Raw genomic sequence first — 14,060 nt, 5'->3', positions numbered from 1 at the left:
AAACCCTATGGGGCCATTCTAATCTGTCACTATGAGTAGAATTATCTCAATGGCAATGAGGTCTTGGATTGGTGAACTTTTTGAAATGAGTATGTTGAGGTAGGAACATTAATTTCTTTGAACTGACTTATGTCCATGTGCCATCACAGTGAAAGCACTATCTTTGGTTGATTTTAATATGCCGAGAGAGTCCCAAACTCTGTAAGCATACTGTTCTACTATTTCCTCTATTCCCTACCATCTGTCTCTTCTTTGCCTTTTCTATCATGTTGTATAATGACAGAGATGCATTGTTTTCACTTTCAGGTAATTTAATTCCAAGACATCAGGAGCTATTTTATAAAAATCCTGTGTTTGCTGGAGTAAGGTTGCCTGAAATCCAGGAAACTGAACCTCTTGAAAAACGCTATCCCAAACTCTCTGAAGTAGTGATAGATTTAGCAAAGGTAATTGTATTTTACCTTTTCACTTTCTGAAAGGGGACTGACATATGGAGACTTGGTTTTCCTTTCATTTTTGTTGTTTAGTTGATCTTTAAAGTCAAAAATTTCCTGTGGAGATTTTAATTTTTGCACATTAAGAAAGAGTTGTACAGCTTGTGGTAGTTACGTTTGTGTGTCAACTTGGCTGGGCCTTGGTTGAGTGGCTGGGCAGCTGGTGGTAGTTATTCCCCATGATGAGACTGGCAATCAACTCCATGGTGGGATTTACCATAAGCAGCTGAGTAGCTAGCTGCCTTTAGGATGTGGTCTGCTTCCTGTATATAAGGAGAAGCCTTGGGAATGATCTCTAGCCTATGGCACACTTGGACCCTGCATGTAGCTGTGTCGTTGCTCAGCAGCCTCCTATTCTCTGCTGACCATGGGACTTACAGTAGACTTAAGTTAATGGCTTGCCAAGTGGTTTGGTAACATTGGGACTGTGCCTTTTCACTTGTCAACCTTGGGCTTGACAGCCTCAGCAGCCAGCAGCTGTCTGAGGGAAGAAAAGCCTCTAGCTTCAGTGGGCTGGGAGCTGGAGGCAGAGCTGAAACCCAAGGCTGAGGGGCTTTCACCCAGCTCCTAGAGCCTGGCACTTTGAACTTGGACTTAAAGCCTCCAAACTGTAAGAGAATAAACTCCTATTTGTTAAGACCATCCCATTTGTGGTATATTCTTGTCAGAGTGGCACTAGATAACCAGAACAACCTGTGAAAAGTTGAATTGGCAAAAGTTATGTGATAGATATAATTACAACCACGACAAAGAAGGAGTAGCTACAGAGGCTGCTTATATACAACCAACACCTCATGGGCTTTGGTTCCTTGGTTTGGAGGTTTGTTATTGTTTTTATGTGCCATGGAGTCGGATCTGCTTCACAGCGACCCCTCCTTGGGTTTCTGAGGTGGTATCACTACAGAAGTAGATTGCCCAACCTTCCTTCTGAGGAGTGGTTGGTGGGTTTGAACTGCCAGCCTTCTGGTTAGCAGTCAAGTGCCTTAGGCATTATGCTACCAGAGGGACATTGCAGTTAATTGGCCTAATAGCATATGATGTACTTAGTGCTTCTTTTTTACCTCCAGTTTGTTGCATAGTGCCTGGGATTTTAAAAGCTTGCAAGTGGCCATGCAAGGCACAACAATTGGTCTCTATTCACTTGGAGCAACAGAGAAATAAGGAGAGTCAGGAATAGGAGGAGAAGGATATGGAATATGTGGCTAATTGCCTCCATAAACAACTGCCTCTTTTGCCATGAGACCAGAATGCCTTCTACTATTACTAAATATTTTGGTCAAAGATTCCATAGAAGAATCTTGATCAAAAGGGGGAAATGGATAACAGAATTTCAAATTCCCATGGACTCTCGACTTTCTGGAGCCACAGAGAATGGATGAACCCCTGAAACTATTGCCCTGAGATAATCTTTAAACCTTAAACCAAAAATATCCCCTGACATCATCTTAAAACCAAATAATAGCTTATCTTAATAAAAAAGGTCTGCTTTGAGCATTATGCTCTTTTAAGAACTGTCTCTATGAGATCAAATTGACAACAGCAACTCAAAAGATTAGATAGGAACCTTGTTGTTGTTTGTTGTTAGGTGCTGTCAAGTAGGACCCGACTCATAGCAACTCCTCCTTGGTTTTCCGAGGCAGTATCACTACGGAAGTAGATTGTCCCATCTTTCTTCCGAGGAGTGGCTGGTGGGTTTGAACCCCCAACCTTCTGGTTAGCAGTCAAGTGCCTTAGGCACTATGCTACCAGAGCTCCTAGATAGGAACCTTAGGGCACAGTAAGTTTATGTTAATGAGGGAGGAACAACTCAGAAAAGGAGTGTGAGAATGGCTATATCACTCAAAGAATGTAATAAATGTCATTGAATTGTGCATGTAAAAACTGTTGAATTAGTGTATGTTGCTGTGAATATTGTCAACAACAGCAAAATAAATATAAATTAGAAAAAATAAGTGTTTAAATAATTGAGTGAGGGGGATGACTAGAGATAAAGGCCTGAAATTTTTACTTGTTTTAGAACTCATTACAAAAACATTTTGTGTTATCTAGCATGATTTAAGCATGAAAACATCCTCTCTATATTTTCAATGTTTAACAATTAAGATTCAATCCATGTATAAATGGAAAAGAGAAGAAAAATTGGAAAGAAAATGAGAAAGGTAAAGAGTTAGGAAAATATTAAACTGTGGGACAAATTGTTAAAGAAATATATTCCTGTTTTTTTTTTTTTTAAATAATCTTATAGCAGATACAAATATTTTTTGTTATGGTTAAATCTTTATGATCTGTCTGTAAAGAGGTATAAAGGGAATAAAGGTAAAACTATTGTCTGATTTTTACCCTTACAGTAGAATCATACAACTTTTTATGCATTTTATTATGGGAAATTTGAAACATGGAAAAGAAAGCAGAAAGAGTAGTAGTGTAATGAACTCTCATGTTCTAATCAAGTCAACAGTTATCAACCTTTTATCAGTCTTGTTTCTTCTATCCACACCTCCCCTCTACTTTTGGGGAGGAGTATTTTGAAGCAAATCTCAGACATTTGATCATTTCACTTATAGACACTTTAATTATTCATAGAACTTTTTTGGTTCATTTAAATCTATATATTGAGTCCCTTCTATTTTAACTGACATTGAGAGGTTTCAATGCATCAGAACAAGACCTTGCATTAAAATGAAATCATCTATGTAAAGCATCTGTTGTTGTTGTTATATGTCGTTGAGTTGGACCCGACTCATAGCAACCCCTCCTTGGGTTGCTGAGGCAGTATCACTACGGAAGTAGATTGCCCAACCTTCCTTCCGAGGAGTGGCTGTGGATTTGAACTGCCAGCCTTCTGGTTAGCAGTCAAGTGTCTTAGGCACTATGCTACCATCTAGCACAGTAATAACCACAGATTAGGTACTTTTCCCTCCATTCTGTAAGGATTTTACATTTTTAAAATTCACAGTCATTCTTTAATATAAAATACCAATTTTCAAAGTTTCATTGATTGTCTCACTTTCTTTTTAAGTTTGAATTGTCATCCAAATGAAATCTATAAAGTACAATTGGTTGATAATGTCTCTTAAGACCCTGCTTTTAATTTATGTTGATATGTCGCTTAAGACTCTGCTTTTAATTTATAATATCCTCATCTCTTTCATCTTGCTATTTATTTGTTGAAGAAATTAGGTTGTTTGTACCTTAGAATTTCCCCACAGTGTAGCTTAACATGTTCCTCTGAGTCTTACATTTCTTTTAAACTCATAATTGAGCTTAGGAGCTCTGCTGGTGTAGTGCCTAAGGCATTTGACTGCTAACCAGAAAGTTGGCGGTTCAAACCCACCAGGCTTTCCTTAGAAAGAAGGTTGCGCAATCTACTTCCATAGTGATACTTCCTCGAAAACCCAAGGAGGGATTGCTATGAGTCAGATCCAACTCAACGGCAGTGGGATTTGGGTGGGTTAGTTGAGCTAGAGCTTTGTCAGAATCAGGTTTGATTTTTTTGCAAGACTACTTGAAGAATACAGTCTGCAGTATGGATTACATCTCAATATAAAGAAAACAAAAATCCTCACAACTGGACCAATGAGCAGCATCACAATAAATGGAGAGAAGATTGAGGTTGTCAAGGAATTCACGTTGCTTAGTTCTACAATCGATGCCAACGGAAGCAGCAGTCAGGGCATTAGACGATGTGTAGCATTGGGAAAGTCAACTGCGAAGGAACTGTTTCAAGTGCTGAGGAGCAAGGATATCTCCTTGAGGACTAAGGTGCGCCTGACACAAGCCATGATATTTCCAATCGCCTCGTATGCATGTGAGAGCTGGACAATGAATAAGGAAGACCGAAGAAGAGTTGATGCTTTTGAGTTGTGGTGCTGGTGAAGAATGCTGAAAGTACCGTGGACTGCTAAAAGAACTAACAGATCTGTCCTGGAGGAAGTGCAGCCAGAATGCTCCTTGGAAGCAAGAATGGCCAGACTTTGTCTCACCTATTTTGGTCATGTTGTCAGAAGGGACCATTCCCTGGAGAAGGATGTCATGCTTGGTAGGGTGGAGGGTCGACGAAAGAGGGGGAGGCCTTCAATGAGATGGATTGACATGGTGGCTGCGACGATGGGCTCAAGTATAGCAGGTATTGTGGGGCTGGCGCGGGATCGGGCAGTGTTTCGTTCTGCTGTGCATGGGGTCGCTATGAGTCGGAAACAACTCGACGGCACTTAACAACAACAACAACACTTCATAGGAGGTCTGTGTATTTCCATCTAGGTAGTATTTGTGGTGTTAGCAGCCATTGATAGCTATCTTCTAAATCTGTGTTCATTTGGTTACTTCATGCTGCTATAACAGAAAAATACCATAAATGGAATGGCTTTAACAAACAGGAGTTTATTCTCTTACAATTTTGGAGGTTAGAAGTCCAAGTTCAAAGTGCCAGCTCTCACGGCTGGGTGAAAGCCCCTCAACCTTGGGCTTCAGCTCTGCTTCTTACTCCCAGGCCACTGAAGCCAGTGGCATCTCTTCACTCAGGCAGCTGCTGGCTGTTGAGGCTAACAAGCCCAAGGTTGACAAATAAAATGGCACATTCCAGTATTACCAAACTACACAGGAGGCCATTGATTCAAGTCCATTAACAGTCCCAAAATTAGCAGACAGCATGGCAGGCTGCTGAACAAAGACTCGACTACATGTAGGATTCAAGCGTGTCAAAAGCTGGAGACCTTCCTTAAAGTTGCTTCTTATGTGCTGGAAGCAGACCACATCCCTAAAGCAGCTACTCAGCTGCTCCTGTAGATTCCACTCAGCTGCTCCAGTAGATTACCAATCTCACTATGAGGAATAACTACGTCCAGCTGCCCAACCACTCAACCAGGCCCTGCCAAGTTGACACATAACCTTAACTACTACATGTGCTTTATTTTTTTCTTTTTTAGATAATATTTTATTGTATGTTCTCTATTCTTTATAATTGATTATAGAAGTTTAAAATTAATTAAATATGAAGTAGAATATTCTAAAAACTGTAGGCAGTTTTTCTTTTCTATGAACTGTATGTTTTCCTTGGTCTTTCAGAAATGCTTACATATTGACCCAGATAAAAGACCCTTTTGTACTGAGCTCCTGCACCATGATTTCTTTCAAGTGGATGGATTTGCTGAGAGGTATAGTACTGATCCATGTTTTCCAGGCTATAGCAATTTAGGATTAAAATAAGGATGCCATGACAGTAACAAACAGTATTTCTCTTATTTGTGTTCTCCTCTACCTTTGCAGGATTTCAAATATTTACCATCTTACCTTCATTCAGCCTAAGCAATAATGCAAGTCTTGGGGATGAGCCCCTACATTCACTAAATTTGTGCTCTTGGTTTTCATGAAGCAGTCACTTCTTGCTTTTCTTTCTGTCTCACTATGGTGACATCTACCACTCTGGTCACTAATTGTTGCTACCCTGGTGTAATGCTATCATCTTGGGTGCTGATGCTATTGTAAAGATGCCATCTTCTGTTGCTGACAAACCTATACCATGTCAAGTCCTATGATACAGCTGACACTGCTGATATGCTGGAGACCGTGATGTGCCAGACTTGTGGGTACCAGAGCTGCTAACACAGTCTCTTATGCTGTTCTAGCTGCTGGCTATGAGTGCATCTGCCAGCTTGCATTTCCAATGTCTTAAGGAAATGTAAAAGACTTCTTCAGTTAACTTGCTATCTTTCTATATCCACCCCTTTGCCTAGGACCTAGGCATAAAACCAAGGCCAGAAACTGGAATAGATTAGGTGAAAGACATTGTGTTATATCTAGACCACCTCTCTACTCTAGGTTTAGATTATTTTCTCTAAATCAAACTTGTTTGTTGTGAATCTGTCTTCTTGGAGGCTGAGTTAATTCTCAAAAGGCTCCATAGAAGCTTAGAAAAATAGGATCTTTGGGCTACCCACCAGCTCTATAGTTCAATGATTTTTAAATAAAAGTAACTCTTTAAAGGATTCTTTATGAAGAAAAAGAGAATGCTTCTCTGGAGGTATTTAAAAAACAAAATTTAAAGAAATATCTTACCATTTAAAAAGGTATTTCAATTGCAAATTATTACCAAAATGAGACACATTTAAAAGTGATAAAATTATAGCCAAAATAAAAGCACGAAACAAAAATAAAATGATTTTACAGGGCTCATCTCTGCAGTGGAAAGTCAGAGGTGGTTAATTATTTGAAAGAAAATAACCTCACCATATCTGAATCACAGAAGTGAAACCCTTGCCTGCTATAATAGTACTCTGACAGTGTTTGATATGATTGAAAGCTGTATCGTGTTGTTTTTATCTTTTATCAATGTATCAGCATCTATAATAGGCATCTGGCAGTAGAAGGTGCTCAAAAAATAATTATCCTGCTCTCTCCTCTCAGGCAAAGAACTTTGCTATGTAAATTACTCTTACCTTATATGATTTGTGAAATTAGAATTGATGCTGATTGATGAGTTGAAAGAAATATCAATAAATATTATCTGGAAGTTTCTAGTGTTAATGCTGTTGTATTTCAACTTCTATTTTCACATCAAAATAATATAATTTTAATTAATCACCATTGTTTCTAAGCGTTGTGGACAATGTTTGCCTGAAGTATTGTGTTCAGGATGCTGATGTCAAGATGAATTAAAAATGTAAAAGTTTTATTGGGAAAAATGTGAACAATAAGGAAAGTGGGAGTAGTAAGGACAAGGATGCAGGTATGACATTTGTGAAAAGAAGAGAGAGGGACTCAGTTGTTTAGAAGAAGTTGTGGCCAGGCTGATGGCCCGCTCTAGAGCAAAGATTGCCCCTTACTGGAGTTCCCCAGTGGACAGGATTGGCCTGAATTCAGTACTGCCAATGTGCTCAGATGATGGCTTGCAGCAACTTGGGGAGAACATGACCTTAACATGCACACTGTGATGGAACCTGAAGGTACAATATTTGTAAGTTGTCAGTACATTCTTTGTAGAAACTTCTCTATTGAAGGGTGATCTGACTGGCACACCTCCATGGCAGTCACAAGTTCCTTCTGCATCTGTTTTTTGGACCCTTTCCTTCTTTTTAGCATCTCCTTGGGGACTGGTATTCCCATTCTAATGCCTCCTGAGAAGAAAGGTCTGACAAAACTAGTTCACAATAAGGTATTTGTACCCTTTGGGAGTATTTGCACTTTTAAAAAGTTGCCTGTAAAAATAATAGGTTAACACAAAGAAATTAATTGTCAATGGAAAAATTGTAAGCACTTATAGCAGACTGGGAGGGGAGATAACTGAGTTTGGCAGAATGACTTGTCATAGGCTGTCCCTCCTATATAAATGGCTTCTTCTGAGTATCATTGAATGGGTGGGGACAGTTGCTTGGTGGCAGTAGTTACAGTCCCATGCAGCATCCTGTCCAGTTGACATTATCTCAGAATGCATACCACTCAAAAGCATCCCTGGATAAACTATAGAAGCAAGTGGGAAGTACAACTTAGTGAAACTAAAGAAATTAAATTGAAAGATATATCAGTGAATATTATCTGGAAGTTTCTAATGTTAATACCGTTTTATTTCATCTTGTATTTTAACATCAAAATAATACAGTTGTAATTAATCACTGACTGTGTATATAGCTAAGGCATTTGGCTGCTAACCAGAAAGTCAGTGGTTCACTCTTCTTTGCTCTGGATGGGGACAGACTCTGGACTGGGAGAGACCAATAGTTGCACCTTAGATGGCCACTCACATGCTTTTAAGACCCTAGTTGCTACTCACCAAAATAAGATGTAGAACATTGTCTTTGTGGACTATGTTATGCCAGTTGACCTTGGTGTGCTCCAAGACTATGGTCCTGAGCCCAATCAGGGACATTCTTAAATGAAAGTGTCTTTTTTTTTTTTTTAAACTGAGAGTGTGTGGCTGTGAAGAATGACAGCTAGTATAGTTATGCCATTGCTTTGATTCATAGCAAGGTGCCAGCAATTTTACCCACCATCAGTGCAAATGTTAACATGGTGAAAAAGACAAATAGATAGATTTGACCTTATAAACCCCCTGAAAGGTTCTCAGGGACCATCCTTTGAGAACTGCTGAGTTTAACAAACTGAATTTTAAAAATAAATACTTTGAAAATAAAATTTTTCTAGATATTATTTGTCTCATACAATTTAATTTCATTGACAAATACATTTTTATGTAGGTTTTCTCAGGAACTACATTTGAAAGTGCAGAAAGATGTGAAAAATATTTCTTTATCTAAAAAATCCCAGAACAGGAAGAAGGAAAAGGAAAGAGATGATTCCTTAGGTGAAGTAAGAAAAACACTTGTGGTACAGGTAAATGTCCATGTATTATTATTTTCATTTAAGTTACCTAATTATCCTTTAATTTTTTGAGGATTTTTTTTTTACATTTTCTGAGTGATGAGCAAGTTGTTAACCCTTAACTTAGTTGTAAAAAAAAAAAGTATCTTTGCTAGCAATTGCATATTTTTTATTGTAACATAAAATGTACTGAGTGTCTACTATATCCCAGACTCTATGCAATAGCATTTTTCAGGAAATCACACTCATCTAGGGATAGCTATATATGTGCATGTGTGTGCACATATACATACATGGACATGGACACAAACAAATATAATACATGCACTATTGTTTTCCTTAAGTAATATGAGAGAAAAATATTAATTTTAGGATTTTATATAGAGAATTTTTAAATTGAGATTTGTATATTTACTTTAAATTTACTTTTCCTGCTAAGTTTTCTAAAATCTGTTATTGATTAGAAAATTCAAATCTATAACTCATCAACTTCCATTTTCTCAAATAAACCAGAAGGAGAGAAAACATTCTCAGTTCTGTGTACCCTGACTAAATACATAAGAACAAGTGTGAACGTTCTTGATTGCTCTTTTATGTCCTTCCCCACCCCAGGAGAGAATATATATATATTAGAGATCAAATGAATTGTATTTGTGTTCTTTTTGTATTTTTACAATAACTGTCTGATCAAGGATATCAGGATTACTTTTAATCTAATAGGTAGACTTCAGAAAGCAGGAGTACAAAAAGGTAATACCTGGAATTCTGCTCTAGTTGACAGATGCTTTATAAGAAGAGGTGATTTTTTTTATTCTCTTTATATCATTAATGTTATTAACGTTTTTATTAATGGTCAGGATACCAATGCTGATTCCAAAATTAAGGATTCTAAAGTATTTAAAATAAGAGGGTCAAAAATTGATGGAGAAAAAATTGAAAAAGGCATTCGAGCTTCAAATGTCACCTGTCTCCGTGACAATGGAACGAGTCACATCAAAATAGTGCCTTCAACAAGCCTCAGAGACTGCACCAATGGCAGTATGGATCACACAAGGAATCCAGGCATGGCCATTCCTCCACTTACACATAATCTCTCTGCTGTGGCTTCTGATATTAATTCCGGAATGGGAACTATCCCAGGAATTCAGAGTTACAGGTATGAATTAGGAATATAAGACAAAAATACTCTGCATAAAGTGCACTGGCAAATTGCAAGGGTTTGTGAATTCAGCACACTGCCTTACTCTTGGGCTTCTGGATTCTATTAATTCACATCAGAATGCTGTTTCAAAAGATTTTCTGGCCTATGTAATGGAAATTATTAGTATTAGATAAAAAAGGAAAAGGATTCCCCTGAGTATGCTGAGAAATTGGGACAGTGTTGTTTTAAGATAGGGGAATCTACAGCTATTTTGTCTAATAATGTGAAGATGATCATAATAAAAGATATAACTGGTATTGAAGTTCTGCTGCATAGTGTGGCTATGGGTATTTAGAGGTACAAAGAAGTTCCTTTGGGCATTTTATTGAAATAGAGATAATTTGGTAAGAGTAGTCTCTGTGTGATACAAATAGCACTTGGCTGCTAACCGAAAAGGTTGGAGGCTTGAGTCTACCTAGAAGTGTCTTAGGAAGAAAGGCCTGGTGATCTACTTCCAAAAAATCAGTCCTTGCAAACCCTGTGGAACGCAGTTCTACTCTGACATATGTGGGGTCACCAAGAGCTGCAGTCGATTCAATGGCAACTGGTTTGATTTGGTGAGAGTTGGGGTTGGGGGGTGGGAGTCATGAGGGTAGTGGTAAAGGGCAGAGAGCTTCACCAGATCTGTGTGCACTGTGTAGCTGAGAACAGGCATTAAGTTCTAAGTTCTAAGTAAACTTCATGTCACTTGGTGATGTACCTTTTGTTTTGTGCTTGAAAATACAATCATTGCTGATTCTAACTTAATTTTTCTTTTCTTCACAGAGTGGATGAGAAAGCCAAGAAGTATTATATTCCATTAGTTAAACCAAGTAAACATTCTTCATCAGGCATTTTTAATATTAACGTGACCACATCAGTAAGTGAATTGTTCTCATTGGTAGGAAAACAAACATTAGTCTGTTCTGGACATCTATGACTATTATATTAAGATCTGAGATTTTATTTGGAGATATATTTAGTTATGCATATAATCATAGTCATAAGTATGAAAGTCTGAAAATTTAAATGTTTTATAAGCCTGAAAGTTTAAATATATTATTACAATGATAACTGTTTCATTTTTTTCCCAGTAATATAGTAAATTTCCTTAATCTAATGCTTGGTGATCAGTATTTTTTATAATGTAAATGAGAAGATAAATCATCTTACTTTCTTACCCACACCAGGTTTTTGTTGAAAGTATTCTATTTATTCATTCAGCAAATATTTATTGATCATATATTGTGAGTAAGACAGTTTTTCGGCTCTCTAGTGCTGCTCTAACAGAGAAGCACAAATGGGTGGCTTTAACAAATAGGGATTTATTCTCTTACAGTTTAGAAGGCTAGAAGTCTGAGTTCAAAGTGCCAACCCCTAGGGGCTGGGTGAATGCCCCTCAGCCTTAGGCTTCAGCTCTGCCTCTTGCTTCTGGCACTGAAACTGGAGGCTTCACTTAACTCAGGCAGCTGCTGGCTTCTGAGTGTGACAAACCCAAGGTTTACAAGTACAGTGGCACAGTCCCAAGATTATCAAACAACACGGCAGGCCACAAGTTCAAGTCCAGAAAAGTCACAAGATCAGCAGACAACATGGCAGCCCATTGAGATGAAGACTCAGCCACACATAGGGTCCAAGCATCCCAAAGAGCTCTGGGACCTTTCTCAACACTTCTCCTTATGTATTGGAAGCAGACCACATCCCTAAGGCATCTACTCAGCTGCTCCAGTAGATTCCACCAGGGAGTTGATTACCAGTCTCATTATGGGGAATAACTACATCCATCTGCCCAGCCACTCAAAACCAGGTGCAGTCAAGTTGACTCACGACTTAACTACCACAACATTGGAGATGAAGAAATCAATTCTACCCCTCAAGGAGCTCTCATGGTCTAGTAGGGTGATCAACAAATTAAGACATAATGTCTGATTGTAATAGTATAAGTATGTACAAGGTTCAAAAGTAGCACAAGAAGGAACATCATTATTCTCCCAATAGCCACCAGGATGCTTCTTTTTTAAAATTATTTTTTCCTTTATTTATATTGTGATTTGGGTGAAATTTTACAAAGCAGATTAATTTTACGTTCAGCAGCACATACACATTTTGTTTTGTGACACTGGTTACAATCCCCATAATGTAACAGCTCTCCTCCTACTTCCTCTCTGTGGTTACTCTTTCCTTGTGTCCTTCTTGCCTATGCATTCTGCCTCCCTACCTTTCTCCCTGTGCAAATGCTGCGCTTCTGATCTCCCATAGTTGATTGTTCTAAGGAGTGCATCTGCCTGGTATAGTTGTTCTGTTCACAGGCCTGTCTGTTGTTTGGCTGAAAGTTAAACTAAAGGAGTAAGTCCAATTCTAGGCCTGAAGGGTGACTAGGGACCATAGTCTTCAGGACTCAGGATGCTGCTTTTTAAAATTAAGTCAAGCTATCTACTTAAAATCTTCCATTAGCTTCTCATCTCAGAGAAAAGGCCAGAGTCATTTCAGTGGCCTATAATGCCCTGTATCATTCACTCCTTCCATCACTTTATCCCATCTCCTACTACTCTCTCTCTTTCTTACTGTGTTCCAACCACATTGATTTTCCTTTATTCCTGGCTTTGGGTTTTTGAATTTTCTATTTTCTTTGCTCGTTGTTTGTTATGTGCCGTCGAGTCGGACTCAACTCATAGCGACCCCTCCTTGGGTTTCTGAGGTGGTATCACTACAGAAGTAGATTGCCCAACCTTCCTTCTGAGGAGTGGCTGGTGGGTTTGAACCACCAGCCTTCTGGTTAGCAGTCAAGTGCCTTAGACACTATGCTACCAGAGCTCCCTCTGCTTAGAATATTCCTTTTCCAGATAACCCAAAGCATTTGCCTCTGTTATTCTTTGGCTCACATGAAACTTTATTGGGAGATCTCTAATCACCTTATTTAATATTATAACTCACTTTTTCTCCCATTATTCTCTACCCTCCTTCTTTGCTTTGTTTTCCCATTCTATTGGATATACCTGACATCCTCTCTATTTTACAGATTTATTTATTATCCTTTTCCCCCACAAGAATGAAAGCTTCCTGAAAGAAGGGATTTGTTCCTGATTTGATTTCTCTGTTGCTCTACCCCACCATCTAGAACAGTGTGTAGCACTTTAAAGATTTTTAAGAAATGTGTAAATGAATGAATTCTTTTGGTGGGTAGAAGGAGGTCTAGAAATTTTCTCAGAGGAGTATTTTTTCTCACAAAATTTCTTTCACCTCTCACATTATCCTCAGAGCTAAAAAATGGAGCTTTCTTTTCATATCTCTCATAATTTGGATGTAACATTTGTTTTTATTTTAATTATTTTTAGTTTATAATTTCTGGTCCATAGTATTTTCCTTTGAAATACTCCTTGATGATTTTTTTTTTTTTTTTTTTGTGAATACTTATATTTTACAATCCTGGTCTGCTTTGGAAACTTCTTTGATCAACAGGCTTTTTAAAGTAGCTGGCTCAATACCATTTTGCTGGAATTAAGGTCGATTGCTTTCAGGCAATGCACAATCCAGGCTACGTAACAAGTCTAGACTCTATTTTGGTTTATTCTTCCCTAGAAGAGGCAAACTAGAAACGAGGTAAAGATTTCGTGGGGAGAAGACCCGCTTGAGTCTTTCCTTAATGAAAATGAATAAAAGGAGAGCAAAGCCTAGACTCTCTTCAACTTCTAGGCTGAAGATCAACTCCCCCTTTTTATGCTTTATCTTTCTCTGAGATGTGAATAAATACATTCTCATGTATTTATTCAGGGATACAGGTGAGGAGAGACAACTCAGGGATGCCCAAAGCAGCAGGCCAGAAGAGCAGGAGAAAGGGGATTAAAAGCCAGGAAGCCAGACAGAGGAACAGTCAGCCACAGGGACCCAGGTGGGGGTGGTACAACAGGTCTCCAACAGCAAGACAAACTTGTCTGTCGGATTGTCCTACTGTGGTGACATGTAGACATGAGTTTTGAGGCTGAGCCTCTGGTGTTTAAAACCCAGTGAGATGCACCTGGTGTACAGGTAACAGCCCAACTCATAGACTGAGACAGACTAGGAAGAAGGAAGAG

At 38.5% G+C, this 14,060-nt stretch overlaps 1 protein-coding gene across 1 annotated transcript in view; it reads left to right on the top strand.

The window, feature by feature from the left end:
- The window catches only part of CDKL2 (cyclin dependent kinase like 2), an 80,692-nt gene that overhangs the window by 54,984 nt on the left and 11,648 nt on the right, over nucleotides 1–14,060 (top strand). The window contains exons 5-9 of the mRNA XM_007949054.2: nucleotides 307–446; nucleotides 5,559–5,647; nucleotides 8,684–8,819; nucleotides 9,665–9,963; nucleotides 10,774–10,888. Of these exons, the coding sequence (XP_007947245.1) occupies nucleotides 307–446; nucleotides 5,559–5,647; nucleotides 8,684–8,819; nucleotides 9,665–9,963; nucleotides 10,774–10,888 (779 nt within the window). The remainder of the gene's footprint in view (nucleotides 1–306; nucleotides 447–5,558; nucleotides 5,648–8,683; nucleotides 8,820–9,664; nucleotides 9,964–10,773; nucleotides 10,889–14,060) is intronic.

This window comes from Orycteropus afer, unplaced genomic scaffold, assembly GCF_000298275.1.
Source record: "Orycteropus afer afer isolate SDZICR_OR568_19922 unplaced genomic scaffold, OryAfe1.0 scaffold00235, whole genome shotgun sequence".
NCBI classification, from domain to species: Eukaryota; Metazoa; Chordata; class Mammalia; order Tubulidentata; family Orycteropodidae; genus Orycteropus; species Orycteropus afer.
The sequence above is the reverse complement of the archived record's forward strand: the minus strand, read 5'-3'. Positions and strand labels throughout refer to the sequence as shown.